Here is a 13,299-nt window from a genome sequence, read left to right as displayed (position 1 = left end):
ACCCTGCACTAGCAAGCAAGGGTCCCAGGTTCAAGTTCTGACTCTGCTACCAATTTGCTGTGTGACTTTGGGCAAGTTACTGGCCTCTCTGAGCTATGTTTGCTTACCTATCTGACAAACAGGTTGGGCCAGGTCATCATTAACGTTCCTGCAGCTCTGATGTGCTCTGACCTCTACTGTCTTTCTCAGCTCCCATCAGCGAAAGACTCCTCACACACCCTCCTTCCACGTCTGACTCTGAGGAGGCCATGTACATGGGCCTGAGGTTTTGCTTGCTGGAGAGGAACGGGCTCTAGCAAAATCATCACCTGCCCCGCCAGAAATGAGGCCAGCTGCGATCTGGCATGAGCTGCATCTAGCTCATTCGCTTGACATTTCCTCTTGTTAATAAGTGCCTAGAAATTGCCTGCCCAAAGCTTCGACAAGAGGAAAACCCATGCACAGGAGAAGCCCCCAGTCCTACCAGGGGAGCAAGTAACAGGGAGGTGGCCCTGAAGACTGCTCAAGGAGCATGTGGGCCAAGGGCACAGCAGACTTGGAGGCCAGGCAGAGGCACAGACAAAGCCTTGGGGACTCAAGTGATATGAAGGCCTATTCCACACATATTAAATCACCCCCAGTGCAGACCTTGCCCATTAGCTGGCCATGATGGCTGGACCAGAGTCAAGGAGGATTTCACGGCCTTCAAGGGTATTGCGTGGCCACAGGGCTGTTTGGCTGAATGGGGGGGGGTTCCTCGCACCCACACCTGACACCCCAGTGCCCGGGAACACCCTATCATGGAGGGCAGGGGGGAATCTTAGGAAGTTAAAGGCACGGAGCAAATAAGCAGAAACTTATTTGTCAGTTATGGGGGTTTAAGTCTGGCAAGGTCTCAGAGGGTTTCTGGGCAAATGGCTTTGAAGCCTCAGTTTCCTCATGCGGAAAATAGGTATAAACAATCTCACTTCAAACCATCAGTGGGAGAACCACATGTGGTTCAAATATCGTGCAGGTCCAAGTACTCACTGTCCCCCTTCCCCGCTCCAGCTTAACCCTCAGCACCACCTGACATCCAACCACTCATCCTTCATTCCCCTATTCAGTCATTGTCTGTCTGGCCCTGAGAATGGCAATTTTGTCTTGTTCACTGCTCAGCCACAAGCACAGGGTCTGACCCATGGTACATACTCAATATTCACTGAACGAATGAATGAATGAACGAATGAGTCTCTTTGCCCAAGGTGACCTAGTTTGAGGAACAGATCCAGATGCCAGCCCAGCGCTCACAGACTCCAGGTCTTTGACCTGAAGCCAGAAGCATTAGGTACTGTTCCTTGCTCAGATCTAGAGGTCAGGCATTCCCTCAGGGCACAGAAGGGCTGCCAGCCATGGAGTATTCTAGGTCTGAGGGTGAGGTACCCGCTCTGTCAGCAAATTCAGGCCAGGACCTGAGTCTTGCTTTTCTCTGTATCCCCCACTTGGCTCCCAGGAGGCTCAGGTCTATATGCTACAACAGATAAAGCACCCATGAACATGCATGTCAACCCCAGAATCACAGACAACCCCCTTTCTGGCCACCTTTGAGTGCTCCTGGCTCCCTTCCAGCTGTCTCTCATGTTTCCAGTTCCCCCACCATCTCTTCTCCATCAACCACAAGCAAGGGGAGACCCAGACCCAGAGCTGACGATGGTTCCAAGCCTAGGGGTGAACCTGCAGGACAGTGGCAGAGAACAAGCCACCAACGGGGGCCAGGTATGAAAGAAAGATGCCTCAGTTACAGCCCGTGGTCTCCCTCAGCTTGGCAGCGGGACCCTGGACATACCACCCTGCCTCTCAGAGCCTCAGTTTCCCCTTGTGAGAAGTGAAATCATTGGAATGAATGACTTTCCCCCCAGACGAAGACTCTAGGGAATCCACTTGCACAGCATTATAGTCAGCTGGTGAAACTGAGCCAACACAGATCAGAGGACCTGGAGAGGAACCGAGTTAGAATCCTGGCTCCGTTGTTTCCTCATGAAACTATGGGCAAGTTGCTTAATCTCTCTGTGCCTTGGTTTTCTCTTCCTGCCCCACAGACGCCCAAACAAGGGGAAAACAATCACCTACTACGATGGAGAATCATGGTCAAAGCTGGTGGATTGGGGTCCCTGCTGGCCCCTCTTGTGGTCATGCCTGCTGTGGGCCGGCCCAACACCCCACTGCCCTTGTGTGTACACAAGTGAAAAGGGTAAAACCAAGACAACACGGAGACCTAGTGTTCTCTGACACAGGAGCACAGACACCCAGTCTAGACAAGATCCCCCAGTCCAAGCAGGCCCCTCAGCATGGACACTCATGAACCAGACAACAGAAGCCCCCCAGACACAGAACTGCATTGCAGAGTGATTGCTGGACACGCAGAGAGAGGCTCTACCCCAGAGGGGCCCAGAGTCCACGAGAGCCCCCAGCCCCAGCCAGGCAGCAGCCACTCAGTGTTCTGGCAACAGGACCCGAGGCCCAGACAGCCCCACATGCCTGCCCACACACTCAAAGCTGAGCAAGGGCTGAGCAGAAAAAAGCAAAGAACCCCCAGGCCACGGGTGGACGGGGCCGCGTGGCCAGTGGGAGGTCAGGTTCACCCATAGAATCTGCGTAATAGACACGGAAAATCTTTACCGGCCTACCCATCTTGCCCCTCTTGCCAGGAACGCCAGGCAGACCCTGTAGGGGAAACAGGGAAGAGGTCAGGACAGGATTCCAGCAGGAAACAACCAGTGTGCCCCAAACCAGCCCCAGAGCCACCCACAAGAGGGAATCACAGAGGTCTTGGCATCCAATCCACAAACACAATAGATGCCAGCTAGGTGCACATCAGATGGATGGCCCTTGGACACTACAGGGTTGGGGCCTGCAGATGACCTGAGCTGGGGAGATCCCTAAGGAAAACGCCTAGTGTCCGGGTATTCAGCAGATATTCAATAAATGCTCCTTCTGTTTCCCTAAGATTCTCTTTACCCAGCTTGTTGATGAGATGACAACTGAGTTCCGAAGCAGAGGCTCAGGCGGGGAGGGGACGGAGAGGAAGGTACGGAAGCCTGTGGGCCATGCAGTCCCTGTACCGAGAGCTTTTGCAGCCACAGACAACACAGAAGCAAATGAGTGTGGTGTGTGCAGCAAAGCTTTCCAGAAACAGGTGCCTGCCAGGATCTGGCACTCAGGCTGTAATCTGCAGACACTTGATCGGAAATATGAAATGAGCCCATTTCTTCTCATTTGCTGAAATCCCTTTACAAGTTCCTCATGCTCTTAGGATAGAGTCCCTTTCTTGACCTCGGCCCCTGAGTGCCGTATAACTTCGTCCAGGTGCTCCCTCCAGCCTGTCTCCCTCTGTTTCCGCCTCACGCTCAGTGCTTTGACCGTGCTGTTAAACTTGCCACGTTGGCATATGTCCCTGACTTCGCACACGCAGTTCCCTGTGTCTGGAAGGCATCTGCCTTGACTTGTCCCCTTAGCAGACTCCTATTCTACTCCAGGGCACCTCCCCCAGGAGGGATTCTGTGACTGACTGCTCCAGGCCGGCACTGGCAGAGTGGTGGGTGGATGGGTGGGAGGTAGACAAAGAAAAGCATACTCACTCGCTCTCCATCGGACCCTGGCAGGCCGAAGAGTCCTGGGAGTCCAATGTAGCCCTAGGAAAGAGCAGGTGGGAGGTCAGAGGGGCCGAGTGGTGAGCTGTGGCTGGCCCGACCTGTCCCGGCCCCGCCTTGCTGCCCTCCCGTGCCCCGGCTCTTCTTCCTCGCTGGCGGCAGTGGTGGCTCCAGCAGCTCCTCGATGACATAGGCCTTGAGGCAAGTGTATATGCCCATGGACTGCATGGTGCTGGCTTCCACGATGTAGTCCAAAGGCACATACCCTCACGCCAGGGAAGGGCGCGGGCGCTTGCAGGGGAGGCCCGCCCCGCGCCGGGGGCTCCGGGACCTGCAGGAAGGAAACTCTCTGCTGGGTTAGATGCTAGGGTGGCACCAGGTCCTATCCATCCCCAGGGATGCTGCCGGGTGCTTGTGGCTTCTGCAGTGCCTCCTCCTAGGCCTCGAAGGCCCTGGATGTGGGGCTCACATCAACCCTTGGCCTCCCGAGTGACAGCAGAAACAGCAGCTGCCACCCCAGCGTGCTGGCGTCCTGCGAAGCACATGTGTGCCACTGCAGTCAACCCTCCCAAGGATCCTGCAGGTTGGCCATCCTCCTCCTCACTGAACAAAGGAAACTGAAACTCTGGAGAGAAAGCAGGGGTGGCAGGGGAGGAGTCCACCAGCCTAAGATGCACCTGATTTTCTGCCTCCCGGCCTTTATCCCTGCTTTGCTCTACCCATCCCCTTCCCACAACTGCAGATCAAATGCTTCCAAGCCTAGCTCTAAGGCTCGCTCCTCTGGCAAGCACCCCTGATGCCCCAAACCAGAAGCACCCCCCTCCCTCCACCCCAGCACCATATTTGCACCTCACTTAATAGATTTACCACTTTCTCTTCTGTATCTTCATTATCTGGGTCCACGTTTCATGTCCACATTAGCCTGGGAACTTTTCAAGAGCAGGGACCTAGCCCAGGGTGCTTATCACAAATCTGTACCCTCTAAATGTTTGTGAAATGACTTAATACTAACTATAATAAAAGCTAACATTACTGAGCGCAGGCCATGTGCCAGGCCCACTTCTCAGTGCTCCGCAGGCATCAGTGCCTTTACGCGCCCTCACCACACCCTTAGGAGGTAGGAATCATTAGTCAGCCTCCTGTAGAGGTGAGAACATTGAGGTCCAGAAAGGTGAAGTGACTTGCCCAGGTCACACAGCAGGAATGTGGTAGAACATGGTATCTGAATTCAAGTCATCTGAATCCCGGGCCTAGGCTCCTAACCACTTTGCTACACTGCTTTCCACAAACAAGCAACCAGCGTAGGCTCACAATCCTTTCTCCTTCCCCAGAAGGTCAAGAGATCATGGAGCCTCCTTCTCAGCACGCTCTTAACAAGTGACATTTACTGATCCTTCCAAGCAGGGCTTATATCCCAGATTTCAGGTGAGAAAATGGGCTCAGAGAGGTCCAGGAACACGCCCAAGATCCCACAGCAGGTTCACGGCAGAGCAGGTCTCAACGTCAGTCGCCCTGCCCCGCAAGCCTGAGCTCAGCCTGCTTCACCAACATGAGCCGGGTGGTGGCAGGGTTGGGAGGGCAGCTGGAGCGGCCCGGCTCACCCAGGCTGCCCAGGGCACTGTGACCCTGGAGAGGGCTGTACTGGGACAAGACCATTTCTCTCCCCACATGTGGCATCAAGATGCCACAGCATGGCAAACAGCAAGTAGCCCCCAGATGCCATCAGCCTGTCTCACTCCTCCCATCCTCCTGGCAGATCAGAGACCCCGGGGCTGAACTGGGAAGACCTTCTCCCTGGGCTCAGACGGCCCCTCTGGGGCCACACCTTGTGGGAAGAGTTGGAGAAAGGGAGGGAGGGAAGTCCAGCATCCAGGACGGGGGCCTCCTCAGCCCCTGCCTGTCACCACCACCACGATCACCATCACCCTCATCACCACGTCCTGGGGAACTTGCCCACCCATCTCTCCCCACCTCCCAGTCACTTTCCTAACAGCCACCGGTCAGTTCCAGGGACTAGGGCTGAGACTGCAGCCATAAATAGCTTTGGCTCGGGAGCAGAGGACACGTCACACCTGACCTGGCTTGACCCAGGACTGTGTGACCCACTTGCTGAGCATTCTTTGAGAGGCAGAGAGCCCAGCCCTCCAAATACCTGGGTCCTCATCCTAGCTCCACCTTAGGCATCCTGTGTGAACTGGGGCCCTCGAGTCCCCACCATGAACCCCATTTCCTTGCATGCAGAAGAGAGGCATCCACCAGATCACATCTTAGTCTTCCAAACTCTATCTCCATTCAATTCACCCAGAACCTTCTCTGCTGCCCCAGAGCCCAGCTGGGAGCCCCAGACCTGGTGACCTGTCCTCAGCAGAATTTGCTTCCAGATTCCTAGTATCCCCATAACCATGCTAGAGGTAGGAATGAACAGCACTCCCACTGGAAAGACAAGGCTGTTGGCTACTCAGGGTCTGTAGCCAAGCCTCGAAGGAGAGGGAAAGCAGAGGCTCCCTCAGTCTCCAGGCCTGTGCAGTGTTCACCCATCAGGCAGCACTGCCCTCCCAAAGGGGTGGTGCCCTCAGTATTCAGCAGGGAGCAGGAGAAAAGCCTCTGAGGATTCCAGGGACAGACAAAGTGGGCCCAACTTTGATTCCCTGGCACTTGGGATGTGCTAGGGGACATGGCAAGCAAATGCCTGATGATAGCAGCTAGATGGTGGCTGAGACCCCAGCAGACCTTTGCTGCCCAGTTGGCCAGCCATGGGGACCACGCTGGCTCACCTGACTCAAAGGTCCCCCACCACCCGGCCATCCTGCTGCTCCTCTGTTCTTCAGGGAGCGCTCAGGTCAGAGGGCCTGGCCCGCCTGCCCCTCAGCAAACACTGGGTGGAGGCTTTACAGCCCTGATCTCCCACCAGGCCCACCAGAGGGACAGCAATACCCACCCAGGGCCCCAGCTGTGTGGCACTTGCCAAGTCCTACTTACTCGGCTGCCTTTGGGGCCAGGGTCTCCTACCGGTCCAGGTAACCCCTGAAACACAAAGACAGAGGGGCAAGGACATATGGAGACGTTCTCCTGCTGCCAACAACCCAGGGCAAGTCCTGAATCCTTTGGGCCTCAGGTGCCCCCTCTGTAGAACGGGAGTGGGGTTATACGCTTGGTCTTCAGACGGAGCCCCCAGCTATCCCAAGGCCCCAGGGAGATGGCTCGGAGGGGAGCCTCTGGAGCCCCCCACAGCCCCAGACCTCCTCTTTCTTCTGTTTCTTCCTGAGCATCCTGGCCCTGCTGCCTTTAGGGAGGGTTCCTGGATGCAGCACCCTGAACAGCCATGTCTTCAGGGCCCACCCGGCAGGTGGAGCAGCTCGGCCCCCAGCCCACTGCCTCCCTCCACCTGGGGCACCCATGGCCATCTCCACACCACCACGGCCACAGAGCTTCCAGAAGCCATATACTGCACCTGCCTGCCAGGGTAACCTTTGGCCCCTGGGCTGCCCTCGGGTCCCGGTGGCCCCTGCAAAGGAACAAGAGAAACATAAGGAAAGGAGAGACCCTGCCCAGCTGCAGGTGTGGGTGGCAGTGGGAGACTGGGGCTCACAATGGACAGAGAGGACGGCAGGAATGTGAGATGAAGAGGGAGGAAGGGGAAGCCATGGGTCTGCTGGGCCCCCAAGCCCACCCCTCAGGGAAACCGGTCAGACCAGCTTGGAGGGACAAACCCCCCATGCTCACAACCCAGGAATAAAGCGCTGAGGAGGCCTGGCTGGCTCTCCCACGCTGGCAGCGGCTGCTATTTGACTTGGGCCGAGGCAGCCAAAATTCCTGCAAACCCCGTGGCGGCGTGTATAATATCCCCTAACATCGCCGGGAACAGGCCAGCTATTCATGGCTCTAACCGGAGTTGAGCGGCTCATGCCAACACCGGGTCGGCCTGGACTCCAGTCCCTTCGGGCAGATGTGGCTGAGGGAGAGATGGGGTAGGGTGGGGGCCGAGCAGGATGGGAGGCAGAACCGCCTGGCTCTGGGGCTCACTCATGGAGCAGGTCTGGGGAGGAGGCCAGGGACAGGCAGGGGCTGGAGCCGCGCCCTCACCTGTTCTCCGGGGTGCCCTGCCGGTCCAGGATAGCCCTTGTGTCCCTGTGGGGGGAAGAAACCGCATCAGGCTGGGACGACACATCTGGGCTTGCCTTTTCAGCACTGCACACACTGCGGCGGGGATGTAGCACGTGTTCAATAAATACTCCCCGAATGGATACGTGTGCATCAGGGTTCCTACGGCTTCCTCTCTGCCATCAACAGTTCTTAAACCGAGAGACATCAGGGGATGCTCACTCCTTGGGCAGGGTTTGTGAGCCAAGTGAGGCACAGTAACTTTGAGAGGGTGATGTTGTATCACCAGTATTCCAGAGAGAGGGTGAGACCGTCAGAAGGAGCGATGGAGGGATTTCTCAGTGGAGACGTGGGCTGACGAGGGCCTTCAGGTCTGGCTGTGCTCAACCACCACAGGACGCTGGGATCTCCTGTCGGGACCTTCTCAGTAGCCCCCTATCGTAAAAGATCTCACACTTACTGACTGAATATATGAACCAAAATAGCTGCCTTCCTTCTTCCCACTAGTCCCAGCAACGATTCCAGGGGGAACGAGGCCACCCAAAGGCCTGACTGAGCGGGACTCTGGTGCCATCCCAGTACCAACCTTGACCCTCTGTCCCATGGCCCAGCTACCATGGTCCAAGGCCAGGTCTCCAGGTCAGGAGAATCAAAACGAGTGTGTGCCTTCAGGTGGTGCTGGGGATGACCAGCTGGGTCATTTCATAAAAGTGAGGAGCCCTCTGAAGGGAAAGCCCAGACTTCAAGCTTCCATGAGCTTAGGGCTGTTATGAAATAAGACAGAACAGGGGGCTTTCATATCAGATGGGCAGCCACACTGATCTCTGTTAGAGCCCCCCACGTGGGGAGCCCTGCACTCGGTTCTGTGACCGTCTGTGACTTACTGTGCAACTCTGGATGGGTTACTGCCCTTCTCTGGACCTCAAATGAGGGAGTTAGAACTCTGAGTCCCATTTAGCTCTGATGTTCTAAAACTCAAGAGTTCTAGGGCTCCACCAGAGGGGAATAAATGAGACTTTAGACTACACACACACACACACACACACACACACGATGTCTGTGGGCTCCCTCTACACAGCGCTGTTTACACAGAATTACACCCATATGACATCCTCCAGCCTTTATGAGATGTGGGGGATGGGGGTTAAGGATCATGGTCTCCATTTTACAGAGGAGAAAACTGAGTCTCAGAGAACCGAAGCCACTTGTCTGGAGTCCCATTGCGAGAGAGCAGCAGGCTCATACTTACCACTGGGCCCTTCTGACACCTGAGGCCACACGGAGAGCCTTGCAGCCACCCCGGGCACGGATAGTTCATGCATGCACACAAACACACACAGGCACACACAGGCACACACAGCACCCCAACACACACCCAGAAAGCAGGACTTTAATCATAAACAGTAGAATTGGTCTGATCCAAGAGGCTTGGAGAATTTACAAGCATTCCTTTTGCACCTACTCACGCCTCGCGACTGCTCAGTTTTATGATTACATCTCAAATCTGGGGCCCATGAGGTTGATGCAACAGAGCTGGGTGAGACTCTTCTACCTAGGGCATGCGCGCTTTTCCCCAGTGGGCAAACTGAGGCACAGGCCACAGCCAGCAGTGGTTAAGATCTCTTGTTTCAGATAAATCTGGATTCCTATCCTGCTTCACTACTGTCTGGCTGGATGACGTGGGGCCAATGATGACACCTCTCTGAGCCTTGGTTTTCCTCTTTTACAAATGGGGATCTTAAGGGTTGGCATATGGATTGCGTGGTATAATGTGTGTGAAGCACTTAGCACAGTATCTGGCATTGAATTCAAGGGCGAGGTAAAGACTAGCTGGTGTTCCTACCATAGTCTTTATAGTTCATTCGTTCATTCGACAAACATTTACTGAAATTTTATACTCCAGCACCATTCTAGGCATTGGATGAACAAGAAGACAATATCCTTTGCCTTAACGGCATTTACAGTCAAATTAAGAAGCTATAAATATAAACAAATAAATATAAAAGGTAATGCCTCAAGGGTTTGTTTACATGGGTGTAGAGTTTCAGTTTTGCAAGATGAAAAAATTCTGCAGATGGATGGCATACAATGTGAATATACTTAGCGTTACTGCACGTGTAGGGTTCAGGTGGTAAAGTTTATGTGTTTTTTACTACAATTAAAAGTAAAATTAAAGAAGGAGATAATGTGTGGCAGGGACTAGTGCTACGAAGAAAAGTGAGCAGAGCTGGAGACAGAGGATGCAGTGCTGGGGAGGGTGGTAACCGCAGGTGGGCAGACAAGGGAGGCTGCTCAGAGATGAATGCTGTGAGGGAGCTGGACACAGGGCTGGCTCCCTGGGGAAAGGCATTCCGGGCAGATGGAATAGCAGGTGCAGAAGCCCTGAGACAAGAATGTTCTCAAGGAAGAACAAGGCCCATGTGACTGGAGCAGAAGGAGTGAGGGGTGAGAAACAGAGGGGTGAGGTGGTCAGAGAGGAAGCAGGAGGCCAGAGCATGCCAGGCGGTAAGATGGTAGGAAACCACAGGAGGGTTTTGAGCAGGACATGCCATGGAAAGGATGCATATAATGGCCATCGCTATCCTTTCTCCACTTGAAGCCTGCAGATGAGGAAGAACAATCAAAGCCTTTCCCCACCTAGAGCTGAATGGAGCCTTGAGCTCTAGGCTGTGTGACTCGGCACAGGCAATCACCCTCTCTGAGCTCACTCTGCCATCCTCTGCCTGCCTCAATGCAATAACAGAGCCAATGCAATAATGAAGCAAGGACACATTAAAGGGGTCCGGGGAGCCTCTGAGCATCACCCACTCCTTTGGCTTTCTTTTCAGCCACAAAGATGCCTGACAGAAACCAATGCTTTAGCAGAACTGCCAGTAAAATTCCAGGAGATTTCAAGTAAATTCTTTACTCAAGGTATAGCTAAAAGGAAACAAATGGCCACCAGGGACATGGACAGTGACTTGCCCTATGCCTGGCCCAGCATTAAAGCCTTAAATATATCCACTCATCAACAACTTGCAGTCACCCCAGGAGGTAGGAATTACCATGCACATTTTCGAGATGAGGAAACTGAGGCTCAGAGAGGTAAAGAGTCTTTCTTGAGGTCACACAGCTTCCCAAGGGAAGCAAGCTGTGAATCCCTATGTCCTTAACCACCAGATCATGGATGAGACCTACTGTTGAAACCCAAGAACCACCTAGAAGAGCCACAGGACCACCTTAGAAAGACCCTCTTATTGACCCACCTCCCCAGGTCTGAGCTTACAGGTGACTGCAGCACCGTGAACCCTGGAGCATCTGAGCTGGAAGGGACCTAAGCCATCAATTTGACAACCTCCTTTCTCATTAGACAGAATGAGATTCTGAGGCTCAGAGAGGGGAAGGGACTTGCCCAAGGCTACTTAGCAAGGTATAGCCAAGTCCAGACTGTTGCCCACATCTCCAGACCCACTGGGCTGTGCTTTGTCCAGAAGGCCACAATTCCTAGGTCTCCCCAGTCCATGGACCCCTGAAGAGCCTTGAACATCGCCATGAACCCTGTTTCTCTTAGCTGGCCGGGAACAATCAAGGCTGAGCACAACCAAGGCATGAGGTGAGGGCTGGGGGGAGGTTCACATGCTCCCTGGAAGCACCTTGACGGTGTTTACCAAGCTGGGGTCAGCCAAACAGCTTCAAATGACAGGGCCCCAGGCCTTGGAAGAATCTAAACCATTACCTTCTCCAGGGCCCCAGCAATTATGGGGCGGGCACTGACCTCAAGGTGGACCCATGGGCAGTGATTGCCCCATGGGTGATCAGTGCCTGACTGTTACTAGTGGAGAGCAGATGCTTCGGGGGGAGTTCCAGGGGCCACGGAGTCTGCAAGGGGCGTCTGGCTGCCCAGCAGGCGGGTCTCCACAGGACCGTGTTTATAATAGAACTCGGGCTATATTTTGGTTTGGGAGCCAGATTAATCATTGCTTACAATGCTCAAGGAGAAACCAGACATCACCTCACTGTTGCTGCAGACAGTCTCCCCATCGGCTGGGATGCTATTTGGGCTTTGGGCAGGGAGGGGAGGGGGGTCCCGTCCTTGCCTGGGGGTCCTGGGGACCAATATGCGCCTAGACTTCAGCTGATCCCACAGGCTCCACCTCAGGCTGGACGAGGCCCCGGCTTCTCTCCCAGTAAAATGGGACTTGCCATGCTTCTTAGCGCTCCACGAGCCTTCCTACTGGACTTCTCTACTGGCAGCCCACCGGCCACACCAGGCAGTCAGCGGGACAGAGAGCCCCACTTAACAGAAAGGGTCAGCGAGGAAGAAACACACGCCGGGAGGCAGAATGAGTCATTTACACGGTACTTGCCAAATCTCTGCTCTTCTCTGGGCCTCAGTTTCCCCAGCTGGCCTCTCAAAGCATCCTGTTGGCTCAAAAATCATGGGATTCTGAAATGAGATGTGTGGCTTGTCCAAAAGCACAGTCCATCACAATGCAGCCAGGCATCTGATGCCAAACTCTGCTCGGTGGGTACTTGAGACAGGTCAGGGCAGGAAGGTACGGTTTCTGTGTGGCTCATTCATTCATCCGGTTATTCATTCATTCAAAGGTTTGCTGAGCCCCAGCAATGAGTCAGACCCTGTATTAGCACTAAGAATATACTGGTGAACAAAGCAAACTCACTTCCTACCTTTTAGAAGGGGATGTCGGCATTAAACACATGCAAAGCGGAACAAAGAAGTACTGAATGCTAGGAGGGTGTGGACAGCCACCTGGAGGAGGCGGCGCTGTGTAAGGAGTGTGGACAGCCACCTGGAGGAGGCGGCGCTGTGTAAGCTGAAACTTGAAGGAGTGGAACTCAGAAATGGAGGGGGTCTGGGCCCCAGAAGCCCAGAGCAGCTCAGCCTTTGGGGAGCCCAGAGAAGGTTCTCATAGGGGTGGTGTATGGAACTGAGGGTGCTCCATCCAGGTAGTTCTGCAGAACGGCAGGAGATCATCTCAAGCAGCCCCAGTCACACTCCCCCACAAAACATCCCCAAATGACCCCCTCTGCCCTCCCATATTAGTACAGATTCTCACAGACAGTGGCCAACTCAGGTGGCATAGGGAGGGCTCATGGACAAGGTGAGGGCTGCAGGAAGGAGCCAGGAAGAAGTTTCAACTTGAGCACCAACTTCATTCCATTAGTCATGTCTATCTGGGGTGATGTGTTAAGAAAGATTCTGAGGCTGTATTAGGCTTGGCAAGAAAGAACAATTAATGATGTCAGCCATAGGCAAGGGAGTGAGGGAGGTGTGGGACCACAGAGCAGGTGCTAAGCCCCACATGAGGTAACAAAGATGAAGAGGTGCTCCGGGTACTTGCTCCAGTCTGACAAATGTGCCAAGGATACCAGTGAGTTGCCTACTAGCCAGAAAGTGCAGAGTCCCAAAGATGCTGGGGAAATGGGCTGGTGTGAGAAGAGATGATTTCTGCCTGGAGGTGCTGGGGAGATGCTCTTGGAGAACATGGCACTTGAGAACAGAATCAAGGGACAGATACGTGAAGATGAGTGAGGAGGAGAGACCATGCCAGGGGTGGGCTCAGTTTAAGAAAACGCAAGGAGGCAGGAA

The 13,299-nt window shown here is 54.3% G+C and overlaps 1 protein-coding gene across 5 annotated transcripts in view; it reads right to left on the bottom strand.

The window, feature by feature from the left end:
- COL27A1 (collagen type XXVII alpha 1 chain) overlaps nucleotides 1-13,299 on the bottom strand; it is a 143,763-nt gene that overhangs the window by 90,187 nt on the left and 40,277 nt on the right. For all 5 annotated transcript variants that reach the window (XR_012506525.1, XM_074362071.1, XM_074362070.1 and 2 more), the window contains 5 exons: nucleotides 7,692-7,736; nucleotides 7,060-7,113; nucleotides 6,588-6,632; nucleotides 3,597-3,650; nucleotides 2,638-2,682 (listed from right to left, as the gene is read on the bottom strand). Coding sequence is in view for 4 of the 5 variants with exons in the window: in XM_074362071.1 (XP_074218172.1) it covers nucleotides 2,638-2,682; nucleotides 3,597-3,650; nucleotides 6,588-6,632; nucleotides 7,060-7,113; nucleotides 7,692-7,736 (243 nt within the window). In the remaining variant the exon portion in view is untranslated. The remainder of the gene's footprint in view (nucleotides 1-2,637; nucleotides 2,683-3,596; nucleotides 3,651-6,587; nucleotides 6,633-7,059; nucleotides 7,114-7,691; nucleotides 7,737-13,299) is intronic.

The sequence above is a fragment of the Camelus bactrianus genome, chromosome 4 (assembly GCF_048773025.1).
Source record: "Camelus bactrianus isolate YW-2024 breed Bactrian camel chromosome 4, ASM4877302v1, whole genome shotgun sequence".
NCBI classification, from domain to species: Eukaryota; Metazoa; Chordata; class Mammalia; order Artiodactyla; family Camelidae; genus Camelus; species Camelus bactrianus.
Note: the sequence above shows the minus strand (reverse complement) of the source record. Positions and strands in the feature narration are given on the sequence as shown.